The following is a 21827-nucleotide window of genomic DNA, read 5'->3' on the forward strand; positions in this document are numbered from 1 at the left end:
ATTATTTTTATTAAATTACTTTTGTTTTCCGAAAACAATCCAATTACAGTTTTCAGTTATATGACATTGCAGAAGTTCCGGTACCGATGTTATTATATCCGAGTGTCACTCCCGGAAAAGTTTTCCGGGTTTGCAAAACTAGAAAAGTTATGTAAGTTATGTCGCTTATTTGACATTGATGAGGGGGCGATATTAATAAAACAGTTGTTTTTAAGTTTCCGAAGGGGAAGTTTATGGTTTTGCCGGAATATTCATAAGACTCCAATAACGTGTATGTATATATTATAATATACTGAACTATGTGTATTATGTAGGGAAAACACAATTACGTTTACAATGCGAATTCCAGATCATCCCCCACGCCCTAAGGTTTTGTGTAAGACATTTTAAAAAGCTTTTTTGTCATCAAATTCTCGTATGTGAGTCCCCCCTTATATCTGCCATTCATTCATCGATATAATATATATATATATATATATATATATATATATATATACATTATATTTGCTTATATCATGTTTCAAGTGTGGGTGTGCGTGTACATGCCAATTTAAAGTGATTGCTTTTTGATAGAAAATTTTTTGCAAAGAAATGCTTTCAACGTAAGAAGATGAGGTGAAATCATTTTGCCAATATATATATATATATATATATATATATATATATATATTAGGGTGGTCCTTAAAATGGTTATTTTCGAATTTCCTTGCTCCCAGGGGCTAAAATGGTTCCAAATTGATAAAAAACAATTCTCTGAAAGTTTTAGCTCTCAATATTAACGTTTAGATAGAGCGCAATTCAATCAAAGTTTTATATGGAAATAGCATGGAAAAATTTTCAAAAAATTTGAAAATGTTATTTAGATGTAATTTAGCGAACAAATGAATGAATAAAACTCATTCATTTGTTGCTAAGTTATACCTAAAACATTTTTTTTAAATTTTCAAAATTTTTTCCATGCTCTCTCCATACAAACTTTGATTGAATTGCGCTCTATTTAAACATTAATATTAAGAGCTAAAACTTTCAGAGAATTGTTTTTTATCTATTTGGAACCATTTGAGCCCCTGGGAGCAAGGAAATTCAAAAATGACCATTTTAAGGACCACCCTAATATATATATATATATATATATATATATATATATATATATTAGATTTATGATAAGTAGACAATTGGTCGAATTAAAAAGAGTGAATTAATTTTCATTCCTTATTTGAACGTTTCCATACTTGATGAACTAACTTGCATACAATACATAGGGCTGTGTTCAATCTGGTTTTATTCAAAATTTTCGTATCGGAGTATAAAAAAGTGTTTACATATAATCGTACTTAACTTTATTTAGTTTCTGCTAAGAAAACTTAAAAAGAGTACCTTGAACAAAGTTGTCTAGATATTTAATAAAAAGTCAAAAAAATGCCCCAAGTCAATTATGTATAAATATATAAGTGCTGGTTCAAACTTTTGGAGATTTTTATTTTTAAAAAATGTATCGGAATGTATGAGACAATTTATATGAAATCTTAGTAAATTTTATCTAGTTTCTGCTAAGACTAAAAAAGAGTGTCCTGATAGAAGTTTTCAAGTTATTCAAAAAAGCGTAGAAAAATGTCCTGCATCCATATATATGGTTCTCACTTGCATACAATACATAAGGCTATTTTCAACTTAGTTTTATTCAAAAATTTTGTACAGGAGTATAAAAAAGTGTTTACATGGAATTGTACTAAATTTTATCTACTTTCTCCTAAACTAATTCGAAAAGAGTGTCCTGATAAAAGATTTTAAGTTATTTAAAAAAACGTTGAAGAATGTCCTGCATCTACATCTACAACTACTACAATAGACAAAACTAATTTCGCAAAACTGATAACTCGTTAAACCAAAATATCAGTAATTTATTTTAATATTGACTTTTTGACTACACGCCAATAGGCAAAAAATTCACAAAACCACATTCATCTCACCATTAAATTAGCGTTAGATCTGCTCAAACCTTTACCACCAAAGCGTCTCAAAAAAGAATCTGCAATGATTTACTACAAAATATCACATAACAACTAAGAAGGTACTACCGCTGGATAATATATATATATACAGATAATATATATAATTAGAATAATAGATAATATATATAAATAATATATACCTCTATTAAAATATAGCTGAATGTACTTTGTATAGTTTGCTATGATAAATAAATAAAAAAAAACAAAAATCTTACCATTGATCATCTATCTTTTTCCCCAGGTGTTCCTGCGGTGCGACCTACATCGCCCACACCCTCTGCCACCAATTCTCTGCAATAACAGCGGCTGCCACAAACGAGAAGCTTCTGGCCCAAGAAAAATTGGCCAGCGAACGTCTGGCCAATGGAAAAATCGGAGGCCAAGGAGACAAATATGAAAAACCGCCTGCGGAACCATGGACACCTGCCAACACACTACACAGCCGTCTCCGACGGACGCCTATGGGACCATCGAGTTTCAGGGGGGGCCACATCCTACCAAAGCACAGGTAATAAGGGAAATATATATATATACGTGTATATATATATATATATATATAAATATATATATATATATATATATATATATATATATGTATATATATAATATAATAGATGACCCGACAGACGTTGTCCTGTACCCACATCTACATTTTTGTATTATCCTATACTAATATTTACCGTTCAGTTGAAAATAATAATTGTTGTTTCTCGAATTACTATTTGCCCAAATATGAGTGATGTTAAATGTAGAACTGCTTCAAATAAAATTATGATTCTCAATTCCCACAGTTAACACTTTAATTATCCATTTAAAAAATATTAAAATATGTTCAATAAAATTGTATATTAAAATTTATACACTGCAATTAATAGAACAAATGTATTTCCAATAGCTCAATTTATTTTAATGCCAAGGGTTATACAATTTTTCAGTCATACCTGTAGATGTGGATGTATAAATGAATGATTTTTTGTTTATTCACGACTAAAACATTGATTTTCCAAATTTATCACACAAAAAATCATCGCCTGCCTAAGTGATTTATAGCATAAGATATACGTATTGGAAATTGAAGTCTTTTACAAGGTATAACATATTCAGAAAGAATTAATATATAGCATTCGCGGTAAAGGTACAATATCACCTTGAATGTTTCTACCCAAAAATGCTTCAAAAATGTTGCCTATAATTTTTATAATTTCGTACCATATTTTAACTGGCTTTTAGTAATTTTAATATCTAAATTACATTTTTCCCACGAATAATTCAATATACATTATTACTTAAGTTCATATTTGAAGTGAATTATTTTGTCAAATCCTGTTCACATGTGCTCTATTCAACGCACGATCAACAAAATTATTGCAGTAAATGGAGAGGAAAAAAGCGTGTGCTCTGCGAATTTTTTTACTATGCTCCAATTTGCTTGATATTTTGGAAATAGGCTAATCTTAATCTTAAGTTCAGAAGTGAAAACAATTTGCACTCTTTCACCACCCCAGGCATTAATTGGATTATAATTCTTTTAATTCTGATTTTATCAGAACTTGTAATATTCTATTTTAATGCTAATTAAATGACCTACAACTTTCTCAATCATAAATTTAACCGTAACTTCTCTTATTTTGAAATGGCAAAGGATTGAGGGACTGGAAAAAGACACTCTGGTTGGACACTCTATCAATATTTGTGTGTCAAAAAAATAATAAAAAGCAATAATTAGTCAGAAAAAACCTTGAATTTCAGAGATATAATGATGAGAAATTGGTTGTTTTTTTAATGGATTCTTTTCATGAAATTATGAGTTTTTTGAAAATCGTTTGTACTAAAGTTATGGTATTTTCTAGAATCCATCAAGATCTCTTACACCAAGTTAATTCTAGATGGAATACGATTATTTTTAATTTTGGTGTAAATGGCACTCATAAACTATTTGATTCAAATAAAAAAAACATTGTATGCGTCTTTTATTTGCATGATAGCTCACTCATTTTACATGCAGGAATACTTATTTTAAAGCTTATTTTGAGGACTATAAAACCCCATTTTTATATCTAGCTTAATATTGTTCCTAGAACACTATAAAACAGTGATTTATTAAAATATTAATATATATAATTCTGGTTATTTCATTATTGTTAAAATGTATATTTCTGAAGATATTAGCAAACAACACTTTTAATTTTTCTTTATCATTCACTTAAAAAATAATAATCTGTCAAATTTAATTTTAATATAGGTTATGTAATTACATTAAACTGACATTTCACAAACGTGAGACGCATGCGCAGAACTGCATCACTTGTCAGACGCATGTTGACTCTATTTTTATTATATTATTTTAATTTTTGGCACATCTCAGCTGCTTTTTAGCAATAATAATGTAGACATTACATTTTTCTCATTCATAATCCTAACTATATTATATTTTAATATTGCCTTAGCCTATGAGTGAATAGAAATGTTTGGCAAATGACAGTCTTCACTTGTTTTTAATGTCAAACAATGCTTCAAATATTTTTAAGTACAAACAATGATGAGCGGTTTTTTGCAATTCTTTCCATTTATTTCTGCAACCTAACTATATTTCTATGAATCTAAAAATTCTAGAAAATTTCCAGAACAAACTTCAGGAAGATTCATAAAAATCCGAATTATAGTTTAGGAGGATTAATAATTCGTACATAGTTACAGAAGAATTTTATATATAAGATATATCCAGGTACACATTGGTTAATCTTGGGTTTTTTGCAGTATGTCCGTATGGCCTATGATACAAGACCAGATTTGATAGTGCAGTTGTTCACCAGAGAATGGGGTTTGGAGTTACCAAAATTATTGATAACAGTTCAAGGAGGCAAAGCCAATTTCGAGTTACAACCTAAATTAAAAAAGGTTTTGCGGAAAGGTTTGCTGAAGGCTGCCAAAACTACAGGAGCATGGGTGTTTACTGGAGGAACCAATACTGGTAACTTATTAAATAATTATAAACACCTACAGTTTATCATTAACTCTTTTTCTTCCCAGGTGTTACCAGACAAGTAGGAGACGCCCTTCTCCTAGAATCCCAAAGAGCTGGTCGTGTGGTCAGTATAGGAATAGCTCCTTGGGGTATTGTTGAAAATAACCAGGAGCTGGTGGGACACAACAGGGACGTCCCATACCACAGTATAGCTTCACCTAGATCTAAATTTGCGGTTTTGAACAGCCGACATGCATATTTTTTGCTGGTTGATAATGGCACCAATGGAAATTATGGGGGCGGAAATTATTTTGAGGAGGAAACTTGAGAAGTACATATCGAAGCAGAAGTTGCACCCTTGTAAGTAGTAAATGATATAGTGGTAAAAGACAATGCTGTATATATATATATATATATATATATCAGGGTGGTCCTTAATATGGACATTTTCGAAATTCTTTGCTCCCAAGGGCACAAATGCTTTCAAAGTGATAAAAGAAAATTCTGTAAAAGTTTTAGCTCTTAACATTAACATTTAGATAGTCCGCAGCTCAATTACAAGTTTCGTATATATTTTTTTTAACATAAGTAAATTATTGCGCCATCTGTGATAGCAGACTTGTAATTTTGAAGGCAATTTATTACTGATAATTTGAGTGTCAATAGTTAATTAAATAAATATCGATTTAATTACAGGTCAAGTGATTTATAAATATTTTCAAGTGCCATAATGAAGTTCACAAATGCTATCACAGATGACGTTAGAATTTATGTTAATAATAAATATACGAAACTTTTAATTGAATTGCGGACTATCTAAATGTTAATATTAGGAGCTAAAACTTTTAGAGTATTTTTTTATATTAATGTGGAAGCATTTGAGACTTTGGGAGCGAAGAAATTTGAAAATGTCTATATTAAGGACCACCCTGATATTTTGTGATTTTGAATTTGATGTTGACATATGTATTAACAAAGTCTAGTAATCCACTCAAAATGAAAATAGGTACTATAATAAAGTTAACTGACCACGCAATACTTCTAACAGATAACTTCTATCCCTTAAAACTTATAAATTCCGTAACTAGTAACAGACGAACCTACCTTTTGAATAAAATGGACAATTCCACAGTACATAACGATTTACCTGACTCAGAAACTCATTCTGGTGTAATATGTTTGCCATACATTAAAAAAAATTGTATGTTCATTGGAAAAAATCTTTTTTATAAATCTGGACTCCGACTTTTAAACAATTTTAGTACCACAACTAGTACTATTTGTACCAAAACAAAAACCCTTTTTAATATCGAACGACTTAGAAATCTCGTCTATCAAATAAATTGTCTAGATTGTAATTTAATTTACATAGGAGCAATAAGCAAGAACTTAATGAAACGTTTACAACAACATAAAAACAATTTAAAAAATCCGAGGCAATTTAAAACCATGATTGCGGAGCATATTTATACTTTAAAACACAATATGGACTTTTATAACCCGACTGTACTACAATTCGAACAAAATTTATTCAAACGAAGAATTATAGAGGGATCTTTTTTAACTATTTACAGCAATAAAACAATAAATAAAAGGAATGAAATTAACAAGCTGTGCGACACAAATCTTTTTTATTTAGATAGTATTTCCGAATTTCTCACAAAACAATTCGTTCCACACATGTGTAGAATCTTGGTAAAAAATATTTTTTAAAAAGTCTCTTTTCCATTATATCTTCAACCAGTCTACGAACAACACGGATTTTTTAAATTTAAATTAGTATTTTGTGAAAATATTGTGTAATTACAATTTTAATGTTTATAATACATAGTGTAGTGCATTATCATATCCTGATACCATGGTTTATTAAAATCTTCCAATTTAACACTAAGATTAACTAATTGCAAGTACTATTTCCTTTTTTTATTTTCTCTTTTCACTCCAATTCAATTGTTTTAGTTTTTAATTTTATTTTTAGTTTCCACTGAATTAAGGCTAAATTTTTGAAAGAAATTCATGTTTTTATTGATGTTACGCCCGATTACTAGACTTTGTTTATATATATATATATATATATATATATATATATATATATATATATATATACCCTAAATCCTTTCCCCCAGTCTTAATTCTTAATAAACCTTTCGACTTACGACCCAAAAAGGGTATTAACTTCATCATAAGAAATATGAAACAGATTGACAACGTCAAAGTCGCCATCATCTGCTTTTTCCACATTAATTCCTTTAATAAATAATAAATAAAGCTACTTATGTCCATCTTGAGGATTTATTTATATTTTGCGAACTGAAGAGATTTTCGGCTAGAAGAATTGACCTTTTTCAACCACAAAGGGATTTTACAGTGTTGCAAAAAAGGGAGCCGAAAATTAAATTATATTAAAAAATATGATTAAAAAATAATATGCATCGAGGATAAAAAGTTTTATGAATACATCGAGTTGCTTCAGGTTGTTTTTATTAATGTTTTTTTTTTACTTTGTATACAAGTACATTAGTCATATACATTTTATAAATCAATTTTGCAATTTAATTTTCAGGATATTAGACTATGTTGTTGTAGATTATTTAATTTTGTACAAATTTGCCAAATATTTTGTTAAATAAATTAGCAATATTTTCATTACTATTTGTGACTTACGGACGATGTTGTCTATTTGTTACAATGTGATTACATTTTTTAAACTCGGAACAAACTTTTCATAAGTCAATAAACAAAATCTTGTGATTTTTTACGATTAATAAAAGTCGAGTTGTTTACTAAGAAAGCGTCGAGAGCTTGATCGTAAAATAGTTAATGCTTTTTTGTACATTTATATATATATATATATATATATATATATATATATATATGTATATATGTATGTATATATTTGTGCAAACAGGGAGGCCACAAGTTTAATCTGTGTCACAATTCCCGAGCTAATATTTGCAAAAGCAGATTGAAACATGCTTCTTAAATATATGAAAAGTGTTATTCATATATATATATATATATATATATATATATATATATATATATATGTATATATATGTATATATATATATATGTATATATATGTATATATATATATATATATATGTATATGTATAACAAATGTATTTTGAGTGGATAATAGATATTAATTTGGAAATATGAACAAACAACACTCTAAATCTACTCTAAATTAGTGCAAAAAAGAGTGTTGTTTGTTCATATTTCCAAATTAATATATATATATATATATATATATATATATCATTTTCCTACTTGTTTGTTCATTAATTATCTCGTTGCTTTTTATATCCTTGTTTTTACTTGTGCGTTCATTATTTTATTTAATTGTTTATCCATCAACTTGTTTACGTATTTAATTACTTGTATTTTTTATTTGTTCATTAATTTACGTTTCGTTATTTTATTTTTTGAGTTATGTATTTGTTTGTTTATTTATTTATTTATTTTTTCTAAATTCTGGGAGTTTTTATTTTCAATTTTAATTTTCTTTACTTTAATTTTTTATAATACGAAATTGAAAAATATATAGAACTTTTTTCACCTCGATTTGATTTTTATTAAGACAGGTCCAACCCTCACTTTTTTTTTTTGATTTTGGAATCATTTGGAATTTTAATTTTCATAATGCGGAATTAAAAAATGTATACAACTCTAAATTTTTACAAGTCGCTATTTCATAAGTCATTTTAGTAATCGAATAATTTTTCACAGGGCTTTCAGTCAATGAGTATTTTTTGCTAAATTTCAAGTCTGTAGCGTGCATATTATTTAAATAACATTATATATGTCAGTTTTAGTTTTTCATTTGTAACGCATTTAATTAAAAGATACAGAAATTTTGACCTGGGTTCGCCGGCATTTCTGATATTGGATTTGAACGTTACAGGTGGATTAATTAATAAAACAACTTAGTCCTGCTAAGCTGTTTTAGATAACTTAATCAACCGTACGAGATAGGGAGTTGTATTTTATTGTCCATTTAGTGTAATAAGTGACTTTTGTTAGTGTCTGTGCGAATCCAAAAAAAATTATAGAGATAATACATGTTTTATAACTTATAGTGGTTTTCTTTATTGCATAACTGGTGCGAAAGTGAGAATTTAATAAATTATAAAATCTAGTGTTATAGTCATATTTTCCTGACCATATGCATGATGCATATGCATGATAAAGCATGAATTTTACTAATAAAATAGAATTTATTTCTATCAAGGGTTGTCTACACCTTCCATTTTCACAAACAGTACGTTATTAAAACTTTGAATGTGCCAGTTCTTTTTAAATAGAATCATTTTCATATTAGGTTGGCCCTTGCAAACACTATTAGAGACCCAGGAACATTTATATGTGTCATGCTTTGCAGTGGGTAAACTATTCATATTTATTATGTTTTTCTTCCAGATACCCATTCGTCGACTCCGGTGGTCTGTCTGGTCATCGAAGGGGGTACCAATACGATCAGGGCCGTACTCGAGTATGTCACGGATGATCCTCCGGTTCCGGTAGTCGTCTGCGACGGCTCCGGAAGAGCTGCCGATCTCATCGCTTTCGTTCACAAGTAAAAAAATAATAATACATAGTAACACACAATTATTTTAGACAAAAGACCAGTCTGAGATGCATAAAGGCATTTCCTTCGCTATACAAAAAAATTTTTTTTTTGTAATAACATTTGACTTCTTATTATTATAGATATGCTGCAGAATCCGGAGAGCAAACAGTTTTAGAATCCATGAAGGATTATCTGATCTCAACAATTCAAAGGACTTTTGAAGTCGCTTACGATCCTGCAGAGTGTCTTTATTATGAATTGCTGCAGTGCACGAAGAGGAAAAATTTGGTAATAATATTTTAAAATTATTGATATAAAACTTCTTTAGGGGCGACTAGGGTGTGAATCCTAGGTGTTACGACAGATAAGATAAGAGTCAAGTGCCAATGATTCGTCATTCGCTCTCGATGATATCATTTCTATACGGGTCGATTGTGATTAGTTGTCGTCGTGTATGTGAATAGAGATCTGTCGTTGTATAACAAGGAAATCGACATTGATAGATAAATAAACATTTTAAAGTTACATCGTAGTACAAAAATGTTGGTTTAATAAAAAATGCCTGAATCAGAAGAATATTTTACCCTGTTCCTTGAAAATAATAAAATAAATTATAAATCTGTGCCGTGTACTAAACATAAGTTTATTGATTACAAATTATTTCTATATTATTCGTTAGTAGTTTCTAAAAATCTTCGAAGTCCCTTTCAATTTTCTATGTTGTTTTTCAAGTTGCTCGTCAGTAGAGTTCTATCTCAAAATGCCATTAAAATTGCCTATCAGAAGAGTCCTTTTTGTCTTCGAATTGTTTTTTAAGTTGCTCATCAGTATAGTTCCTTTTCATGATTTTGAGAACCAATTTGTTCGTCAGTAGAGTCCTTTCTTATCTTATAAATCGTTTTTCAATTTGCCCGCCAGTAGTGTTCTTTTTTATGAGTTTAAAAATTAATTATATCGTCAGTAGAGTCCCTTTTTTATCACCTAAGTTGGTTTTAAATCTGCTCGTCAGTAAAGTCCTTTTCCATGTCTTTTAAAAAGCAATTTGCTCGTCAGTAGAGTCCCTTTTAATATTCCAAATTGTTTTTTAATTTGCTCGTCAGTAAAGTCCTTTTATTCTCCCCATATCATTTATTTCAGTTTGCATGTCAGTAGAGTCCTTTTTTTTCTCTATGCATTCTGACGTTTGCGTTTTTTTTCTCGTGCCTTTAATTTAAGTTTGCTCGTCAGTAGAGTCCTTTTCTCGTATTCTAGGTAGCTTTTTATTTGCTCGTCAGTAGAGTCCTTTTTTATTTTCATATATTGCAAAATACGTTTCCTCGCTTTTTTCTTATGAGAGCAAAAGCTACGAAATTATTAAAAAGACTCTACTGACGAGCTAAAGATAAAATATATAAAAAGGGACTCTACTGACGAGCAAATTAATCTAGAATTAAAAACAGGACTCCACTAACGAGCAAACATAATTTTAATCCAGAACATAAAAATGGACTTTACTGACAAGCAAACTTTAATTACAATCGAGTTAATCGAAAGGGACTCTACTGATGACTAAATTTAAAATTAGTAAATATAAAAAACTGAAAAAGATTTCCACTAACTGATATAGATATAAAGGATATAGAAAGGAAACATAAAAAAGGATTCTACTGACGAGGAAACTTTAGTTTTGATCCAAAAGATTCAAAAGGACTTTACTGACATCATAAATTTTATCTTAAAGTTAAAAAGAAATTCTACTGACAAGCCGACAAAGTTTTGATCGATAAGATAATACAAAAGGGACTCTACTGACGATCAAACTTGAAACTAGCAAATATAAAAAGGACTCTACTGGCAGGCAAATTAAAAGTTGACAAAAAAGATCGAAGCAAACTTTAATTTGAACTTAGAAGAACAAAAAGGACTCTACTGGTAAGCAAATTTAATTTAAAAACTAAACGGGACTGTACTGATAAGCAAATTTAATTTAGATACTAAAAGGGACTGTACTGATAGGCAAAAATATTAATGAAAAATGTTTCATGAAATGGACTCTACTGACGAGCAAATTTTAATTTCAATCTAGAAGAGAAGAAAGGGACTCTACTGACGATCAAACTATGAATAGAAAATATGAATGCTTCTAAAAAGAACTCTACTGACGAGCAAATTCATTTTTAATATAAAATATTTAAAAATGGGCTTTACTGGCGACCAAATTTGAAATTCGTAAATAAAAAAAAAAGACTCTACTGTCGAGCAAACTGAAAATTGACAAATAAGACAAAAGGGGACTCTAGTGACAAACGAATAATAAATGAACAATATAATAGAGAAGGGACTCTACTGACAAGTGATCTAATAACTTGATAAAAATGCACAAAATTAATCTAAAGGACAAAAAAGGGACCTTACTAACGAGCAAAATTATTAATATTAAATGTTTTGAAAAAGGGACTCTACTAACGACCAAACTAAAAATGAAAAAAGGAGAGGGACTCTACTGACGAGCAAAATAAAAATAAAATTCAAAGAGACTATGCTGATGATTAAATTAAAAATTAAAGAAAAGTGGACTCTACTGACGAGCAATCTAAAAATAACATTAAAAAGGGACTCTACTGACGAGCAAAACTAAAAATAAAATCAAAAATGGACTTATAGTTTCCATAAATCTTTGAAGTTATTAAAATGGAAAGTAGTTTTTAAGGCAAGACAGATATAACAGCTGTTCAAAGAATGAGACTGTATCGCCAGCGAAAAAGTAAAAAAAATACAAACAGTCAATGAATGTATGTTAATTTTAATTACATGAAGTTCTTCAAACACAAATATTATATGATGATGAGTGAAATTGTGAAAACAATATTTGTTTAGGCGTTGTTCAACATAATCCACTGTGTGAATGAATATTATAAAAATTATTAATCAGCAATTACTTCATTTCTCATTTTTAAATGCTAATTACAATGACAAACCGATCATGTCGTATTTGAAGTATGACTTTAATTACATTATTGTTTTTGAAATATTATACATATTTTTAATGCTATTATAAATATATAAATTATAATTTATCATTATATAAATGTGTATAATGGTCGAAACCAATAAATGTGTGGATCGCGAGTGTTACCATATTACTAATAAACAACTTGTTTTATGACGTATTTATTTTTACTTAAATACTATCTTGTAAAGTAGTAAATAAGTTTCCCTTCAATCGCGTGTGAACCTTACGCGCACTCTTTTTAATTTAGTAGTAATAATATGTATTTTTCCCAGATCACAATATTTAGGATACAAGAAGGACGAACTCAGGAACTCGATCAAACAATCTTGACGGGTTTGTTCAAATCTCAACACTTATCACCATCCGAACAATTATCTTTGGCATTGACGTGGAACCGTGTCGACATTGCACGATCGGAAATTTTTGTTTATGGACAAGAATGGCCACCAGGTAATAAATAATAAGAATAATTCATTAGTTTATATCTCATTATTATTTTTTATCTAGGTGCTTTAGATGAAGCGATGATGCAGGCTTTGGAACACGACAGAATCGATTTTGTGAAACTGCTTTTGGAAAATGGTGTGTCGATGAAGAAGTTTTTAACTATACCGCGATTGGAAGAATTGTACAATACTAAACAGGTAATATATGTAAACCTGTATGTCATGGTCATGAAAATTATTTTTGTTTTATTTTCAGGGTCCAAGTAATACCTTAGGCTATATTTTAAGGGACGTAAGACCTCATATACCTCGCGGCTATATGTACACTTTGCACGATATTGGTCTGGTTATTAATAAATTGATGGGAGGTGCTTACAGGTAATAATAATAGACTTAATATATATATATATATATATATATATATATATATATATATATCTTTTATTTTAAACCTTATCAGATCAATCCTTACAAAGAAAAAAAATCAATTGACCTCAGAAAATTTGCAAAATTTATTTTCATCATTGAAAAATCTTTGTCATAAAATATTGAACAAAATATTTATGCTTTTAATATTTCTATATACATCAAGTTATAATGTCTATATTGTTATTCGTTTAATGACTCTTGTACACTATATATATATATATATTATTTTTCTAAGGACGAGCGATTGTAGGGCTGTGGATGCCCAGTGGTTTGTCGACGAATATGAACGATTATAAATCAATTTATAACCGCTATATTGTTATTCCTTTAATGACTAATTATATACACTATGTACAATATTTTTCCAAAGACAAGCGAGTGTAGGGTTGTGGATGTCCAGTGGTCAAGGTCATTTCTGGACTATCTAGCACATTTCTGGACTAACTAGAACATTTTTGGACTATCTAGAACATTTTTAGACAATCTAGAACGTTTTTAGATTATCTAATTTTTTTCAGTTCATATAGAACATTTTCAGACTACCATTTTTGGACTATTCAGAACATTTCTAGACTATCCCGAACATTTTTGGATTATCTAGAACATTTTTGGATTATCTAGAACATTTTTCGACTATCTAGAACATTTTTGAACAATCCAGGATATTTTCAGACTATGTAGAAAATTAGACTTATTATATTCACTATGTATAATATTTTTTTAAAGACGAACGATTGTAGGGTTGTGGATGTCCAGTGGTCAGAGTAAAATTCTCATAAATTTAGTTAAGGAATATATATATATATATATATATATATATATATATAATTACACAGAGAATTATTGTAAATGTTATTAGCTATTTAACGCCATTTATCGTTTATTAAGATTTTTTGAAAAAAAATCTGTAGAAAATTAGACTTATTATATTCACTATGTATAATATTTTTTTAAAGACGAACGATTGTAGGGTTGTGGATGTCCAGTGGTCAGAGTAAAATTCTTATAAATTTTGTTAAGGAATGTATATATCATTATACAGATAATTATTGTAAACGTTATTAGCTATTTAACGTCATTTATCATTTATTAAGCTTTTTTGAAAAAATTTCTGTATAAAGTAATTTTGTCAAAAAAGTGCATGCACTGAACTTATTCATTGATGGAATACTGGGTAAAATCCAGTGAAATGAATATCTTCATTTTTGATGCTGAAATTCTCGTAAATATTGGCAAGATATGTATATATTATTATATACAAATTTGAAGTAAATTTTATTGTGTATTTAACGCTTATAATTACTTTGTATAAAGAATATAATAATATTTGTCATAAAATGAACAAAATATTTATGCATTTAAAATTTCTATATACATCAATTTATAATCGCTATATTGTTATTCGTTTAATGACTCTTGTACACTATATATATATATATTATTCTAAGGACGAGCGATTGTAGGGCTGTGGTTGCCCAGTGGTCTGTGTCGACGAATATGAACCAATATAAATCAATGTAAAATCTCTATATTGCTAATCGTTTAATGACTAATTATATACACTATATATATTATTTTTCTAAAGACGAGCAATTGTAGGGCTGTGAATGCCCAGTGGTCTGGGTCGGCGAATACTAGGAGTTCAAAGTATTTTACAATTTTTTTGAAGTAAAACTTCTTTAGGCGCGATATGGGTGTAAAAATTTTTAGGCGCGACACGGGTGTAAATCCGTACAAATGCAACGAAAATGCCAACGTGTAGTTGAACACTACGACGCCGTAAGCGCTGATGTCGCGAGTATCCACTCCCGTCATGTCATGCGTAAGTCGAGCGCTAAACCCTATATGAACTTGCATTAATTGAATCACGTTTTTTTTACAAAAGAAGAGGTTGCTGTATTATGTCCTCATGGAATAAGACTTTTCTTAGAGAGTAAATGTGCCATGGAATATAATAAATTTATATTGAATCTCGTTGAAGACAAAATAATATCTACTGCCACGGATATTTATGTAGGTTGCCATGCGACAGATCAACAATCATACATTCGTCAGCAGTTTCAAAAAAATCGTTTATTGATACCGGGGCTTTGCCGTATGAAATAATTTTAGTTCTGAATAAATTTTACATAATAACAACTAATATTGATGTAAGTGATGGCTTAGCTAATGGTTGTGTGGGAAAATTAGTGTACATAGAACGTGGCGATAATGATGAACTTCTACGTTTATGGTTTGAATTTCCCGGTTAGATAGGTAACAAAATTAGGAAGAAAGCTTCACATCATATTCAAACTCTTAATATCAGTAGGACAGCTGTGCCGATGCTCAGGAGATCTTATTATTATTGATGTTATATGATTATTAAAAGATGATTTTTAAAATTCAAATATGATGTTTTTTTTATTTTTATCTTAATTGCCTACTCATACAATATTAAAAGTTTTACTTCAATCGCGTGTGATCCTTACGCGCACTCTTTTTTTTTAGAGCCTATTACACTCGAAGAAAATTTCGTCCAATCTATGCAAAAGTGATGAACAAAACAAACAGCCACATAACCCACAGAAATTCAGCATCGTTTGTTAAATACTACGGAGGCGGTAATCCACTGAGTTTGCTGACGGGAATGCTACCGGTTACCACTGAAATGGCCTTGTTTGATTACCCTTTCAATGAATTACTGGTAAAAATAATAATGATAATAGACATAGCCCTAGTTTTACTTATTATACATCTTTTTTTCTTTAAGACTTGGGCAGTTTTAACCAAAAGACAACAAATGGCCCTGCTGATGTGGACTCATGGTGAGGAAGCTTTGGCGAAAGCTTTGGCGGCTTGTAAACTGTACAAGGCGATGGCTCACGAAGCAGCCGAAGATGATTTAGAGACTGAGATTTATGAGGAATTGAGGAATTACGGAAAGGAATTTGAAAATAAAGGTGAGATAAAACATAAACCCTAAACACCTTCTTCAGCAAGTTAATGAGTCCTTTACCATTTAGCCCTAGAATTGCTGGACTTCTGCTACCGCCAAGACGACGACCAAACTCAGCAACTATTGACTTGCGAATTGCAAAACTGGTCTGGACAAACTTGTTTGAGTTTAGCAGTTGCTGCCAACCATAGAGCCCTTTTGGCACATCCTTGTTCCCAAATTATTTTGGCAGATTTGTGGATGGGAGGACTTAGGACTAGAAAGAACACGAATTTAAAAGTACGTCGGATAAACTTTGACTTGTATTGTATTACTAATTAATTTTATAATTTGTTGTTGTTGGTTTCAGGTCATTCTAGGACTGTTGTGTCCTTTATACATTGTGAGGTTAGAATTCAAGTCCAAAGAAGAGTTGCAGTTGATGCCTCAAACCGAAGAGGAGCATATGGAGAATGAGAGTTTGCTTGATGAGGAGCAGATGGAGCAGGATGAGGAGAAACATGCTGATGGAGAGGTAAGGTTTAAGAAATAAAATTCTATAAGATTTTACAGGGGATTTATTTAATAAAATCACTGATTTTTCTTGCAATTACTAACAATGATAATTTTTCTACTATTGTAACTAATAACTGGCATAAATTTTAACTATAGGTAATTCTTCAGTAGCTAAACGTGATTTTAATAATGGATGTTTTGGTAAATAAATAATTATAGGGGCAATTCTGCCTAAAAATAGCGTTGTTGTTGCAACCCTATCTTATGCTTGTTTTTTGTTAGTGAAACTGGGAAAATGACCATCTGTTTGCTGTACAATCAGGCGTATTTTACATAATAACAAGCAAGGAAGAATCTTATAACAGAATTCTAGATGGTGCAGTTGTCATAAGATTCTTTCTTGCTTGTTTATATGTAAACTACGCCTGATAATAAACATTTTTACAATTTTTACTTCCAATAAACAAGCATTAGATGTCATTGCCATGACAATTATATTTTATGAAAAATGCATTTTGGTTAAATATCGTTTGCACATAGTCTAATTTATTTTTTGTACTATGGTCTAAAAAAGGTATTAAATCGATGTTAATTTATGCATTTCGTTACTAATATTTAGTACATGCAGAAAAATGAATTAATTTTGTTAAAATATAAAATTGTGCGTCTAACACCTTAATGAAGTGAAACTTCTTGAAAAACATATATCTTTCTCCCTCGCTCTCTTTCGCTCTAAGTATATGTATATTTCTTTCTCACTCTTTTGTCTCTCTCGTGTTTCAAATCAGACTTAAGAGGTTATATACAATTAATAGACCGAAAAAATTATTATTATTATATTATTATTATGCCTTAAGAAATTTTGGTTTAACAAATTCACTCATCATGTAATTTTGTTTGAAAAACTTCATGTAATTAAAATTAATACTTTTTCAAAAACCGTTAAATTTTAATTTAACATTAAGTACTTTAAAAATTTGAAAAAAATATTACGGTATTCGGATTCTACTAAAAAATACCTTTCAAATGATACCCCACATGCCATAAAAGATTTAAGCTAAGATTTTTGAAGTAAAACTTCTTTAAGCTCGTTTACTACAAATTCATTAAAAGTTGACAAATCTCATATTTAATTGCACATTTGGATTTTAGTCAAAAAGATCTTTAAAACGATACCTCACATGCCATAAAAGATATAATCTAAAGTTTTTGAAGTAAAACTTCTTTAGACTCTTAGCTACAAAGTATATATTTTGTGAACAAACCATACAGTTAACATCAGTATTCGGTTTCTATTCGAGAAGGCCTTTCAAACGATACCCAACATGCCGTATAAAATACTATCTAAAATTTTTGAAGTAAAACTTCTTAGAGCTCGTTTACTACAAATTCATTAAAAGTGTAGATTTTGTGGACAAACCACATTGTTAATTTCAGTATTCGGATTCTATTCAAAAAGACCTTTCAAATGATACCCCACATGCCATTAAAGATACAATCTAAAATGTTTGAAGTAAAACTTCTTTATGCTCCTCTGCTACAAATTCGTAAAAAGGGTATATTTAGTGTATAAATCAGTATTTATACTTATTACTTTATTAAAAAAAATCAACATTCTAATATTTTTGCAATAAAATATGGTTTTACGTTTTTATTACAATGTCGTCATATTTTTGGAGAAATTGATTTCTACTTGTCGAGACTTTTTAAACGATACCCAACAAGCGATAAAAGATACAATTTACAAATTTTGAAGTAAAACTCTTTTAGACTCCTCGACTACAAATTCGTAATAAGTGTACACTCATTGACTGCTTATTTTTTTCACCATTTCGCTGCTGATAGTCTCATTTTTTAGCACCTGTAATATGTGCCTTGTCTATATAAATAATTTCTAAAAATATATAGTAACCACGAATAATAGAATTTTTTTGAATAAACTTACGTTTCTTACACGGCACAGATTTTTCATTTGTTTTATTATTTTCTCTATAATTATTTACTGGAGACTGGATAAAATATTCTTCCGATTCTAGGACTTTAAAATCTAATGACATTCCCAACAATATGGTTCTCGTTTTCGGTGACATATTACGTAGAACGCAACAATCGAAGAACCCTCTCACGCGACACGACGACCAATCACAAGCGACCCGTATAGAAATGATATCGTCGAGAGCGAATGACTTTCACTTGACCTTGCCGTAACAATTTTCGTTGCATTTGTACAGATTTACACCTTAGTCACTCCTAAAGAAGTTTTGTTTCGAAAACGATTTTGTGAAAATCTTAAGTGTATATAACACCTTAAGTTTAACTCGTCGTCGTTTTGGTTTTGTACGAAGTTTCACTTCAATTAGGGTTAATTATTAATATAACCACATAGGGGTATGTTTTGTATATGATATTATTACAATATTTGTTGTTTTTTATTGTTTTCAATTTAAAAATTCAATTTGTAGACAAAAGGAAGAAAAAGTATACGACTCAAATGCGGACAAATTGGACAAGGCGGTCAGGTACATGCAAACAAATATTTGCAATTGTGAATTTTGTAAATATTATCTGTGAATTCATCATTCAGCTAATTTTTCTGTCTATGTCCGCACTCACTTTTTTCACAGCTACTTTGACTCGACTTAATTAAATTAATTATGTGATAAATTAATTATGTGTTCTCGAATGCACTTTTGAGTGTTGAAATGAATTTCTACGCCTATGTTCTAACTCTGTCTCTTAACACTTTTTCAGAATATTTTGGTGGGTTTTTATATGTGTTTGAAATATCTATGTATGTATATATTGCTTTGTGTTTTTGTTTAATTTGTGTTTGGGAAGATGGAAATTAAATTGCAAAAATAAACCAAGATTTCTGTTCTAAATGAACTTTGTCGTTGCAATTAGGGTTATGTCGGTTTTCAAAAACCGGTTTTTTGGCGAAAATTATGGAATTCGAAAACCGTTTTTTTGGTGAAAGAAGTCCAAATATAAAAGATAGATAAAAGCGTTTTGATTCTTGAAATCATATCGGTTCAATAGCATTTCATATCTTATCAGTCTGCAACGGTTCTCAGAAAGGTTTTGTTTATATATTAATTTTGATTTTTATACCAGTGTATATATTAATTTAAAATCAGTGTGACTTCTTCTTGAAGAAGTAACATCCTCTACTCAAACTTAAAAAAAAAGTGTTTTAAACCCTAGTAGCCACAAATTAAAGAACAAAAAACTTAGAATTATTATATCAGGCTTTAAAAACAATTAAGCATAATTTGGTCGCAAGTATGAGAAAAATTTTGTGAGTAAACAAAGGACACGTCTAAGTAGCAATTCGATAGACGTTCTCAGTTTTTTGAAATCATAGTTTATTAAACAAAAAAATCAATTAGAATGTTTAAAATTAATTAATTAAAATTGCTCGGAACAGACAATACTTGAGTTTAGCTTAATTGTTTTTAAAACTAAAATTGATATTAACAAGTATGTATCAACGTGTATCTATTTTTTTTTAATTTAAGGGGCACAACTAGTGTGAAATTTTGAAAAAATCGATTTTTGTTTTTTTTTCATATTTCGGTAGATTACACCTTTAAAAATAACATATTAAAATTTCAAATCGATATCTCAAATAGTTTTATTACAGTCATTTATTATAGTACAACGATCATTTTATCTTTAAACGCGTTTTTCTCGAAAAAGCATTTTCCGAATTTGCTGCAGTGATTACTCAAAAACGAATGATCCGATCACTATCAATTTTTTTTTGCATGTTCTGTATATAATTCTCTGTAAAATGAACTATCGATTTTTTGATCGGATCAAAATTAGAAATTTGGCAGTCGGAAAATGACCAAAATTTTGGGTAAAAATCGACTTTTTTTTAAAAAACGCCGCCAAATTTTTTATTTATTTTTTTATCGTAGTTCATTTTACAGACAATATTATCTAGTTTAACGAGAATTTTTTTTTATTTCATCCACGTAGAAGGCCGGAATCACTGCAGCAGTTAAGGGCCTTTTTCTGTCGTGCCGTTGGAGATCGACGATAACTTAAAAAATATTTAATTTTTTTCTTCAAAAATTTTACTATGTATTCTTAAAACATGTATAAATATATTGATGAAGTAGGTTTTTTAATATAAATTCCCAAAAATCACCTTTTTTTAGGCGGTTATACTGGTTGTGCCATTTTTTAATTTAAAAATGTATTCTTTTTACTTATTCGAAAACTTTCCTTTCACTGTCTAAAAAATATTTTCATTCTTATATGTGAAAATGATGCATGAATAACGAATAATTATTTTCAAAGTTATTTAATCAAGATAAACTATTATTTTTTAGTTCTACTAATTAAAATTAAAATAATTTTGTTTACTATCTATAAAATTGAACAATAAATAAATTCAGTCAAATACTGCTCTAAATTACACTAAATTTGCGGATAAATTACAAAATATTCGAGCAAAAATTTATTTTTTATATAAAATTTGAAAACCGGTTAAAACCGGTTTTTTATTAAAATTAAAAATTGAAAGCCGGTTTTCTGAAATGTCGGTTTTTGTATAAACCCTAGTTGCAGGTTATAATAATATTCTCCCATACTGAAGAAGAGACGAAGTTTTTTTTCTAATATCTGCTGGATTTCTGTTATTATTTTTTGTGTCGTTTTTGCAATTTAATTCCCAAATTCCACTTCATTTTACAATTTTTTCTTTATTACCAAGAGTCCTTTACCCTTTACCCTTTACCCTTTATTTTTTACCAGGCTCTGTTATCCGAGCAATACGACACCCGCGTCCAGAGCGACGGCAAAGTCGATCTGGCCATCAACAATGGGGCCTTGTTATCCAATCAACAGTCGCAACAGGGCCAGAATCAACAGTCGACGATGGATTCGGAGACACCCAGTAGCCCTTTGAGTTTGGCCAGGGAGTACGTCCCTTTGCAACTCGACGGATTCTTCGAACTGAAGAGACAC

General features: G+C 29.6%; 1 protein-coding gene across 1 annotated transcript in view; it reads left to right on the forward strand.

Moving 5' to 3' along the window:
• Positions 1 to 2324: 2324 nt before the first annotated feature.
• LOC113386416 (transient receptor potential cation channel trpm) overlaps positions 2325 to 21827 on the forward strand; it is a gene marked incomplete at its 3' end in the record, with an annotated part of 29946 nt that continues 10443 nt past the window's right edge. Inside the window, 15 exon segments of the mRNA XM_026624197.1 lie at positions 2325 to 2520; positions 4770 to 4983; positions 5043 to 5272; positions 5274 to 5337; positions 9400 to 9556; positions 9691 to 9838; positions 12815 to 12992; positions 13050 to 13186; positions 13245 to 13366; positions 15908 to 16103; positions 16170 to 16359; positions 16423 to 16634; positions 16705 to 16869; positions 19313 to 19369; positions 21615 to 21827. Coding sequence (XP_026479982.1) covers positions 2428 to 2520; positions 4770 to 4983; positions 5043 to 5272; positions 5274 to 5337; positions 9400 to 9556; positions 9691 to 9838; positions 12815 to 12992; positions 13050 to 13186; positions 13245 to 13366; positions 15908 to 16103; positions 16170 to 16359; positions 16423 to 16634; positions 16705 to 16869; positions 19313 to 19369; positions 21615 to 21827 — 2376 coding nt within the window.

This window comes from Ctenocephalides felis, unplaced genomic scaffold, assembly GCF_003426905.1.
Source record: "Ctenocephalides felis isolate EL2017-DRISC unplaced genomic scaffold, ASM342690v1 CF-g0.4_SCAFFOLD_03571, whole genome shotgun sequence".
Taxonomy (NCBI): domain Eukaryota; kingdom Metazoa; phylum Arthropoda; class Insecta; order Siphonaptera; family Pulicidae; genus Ctenocephalides; species Ctenocephalides felis.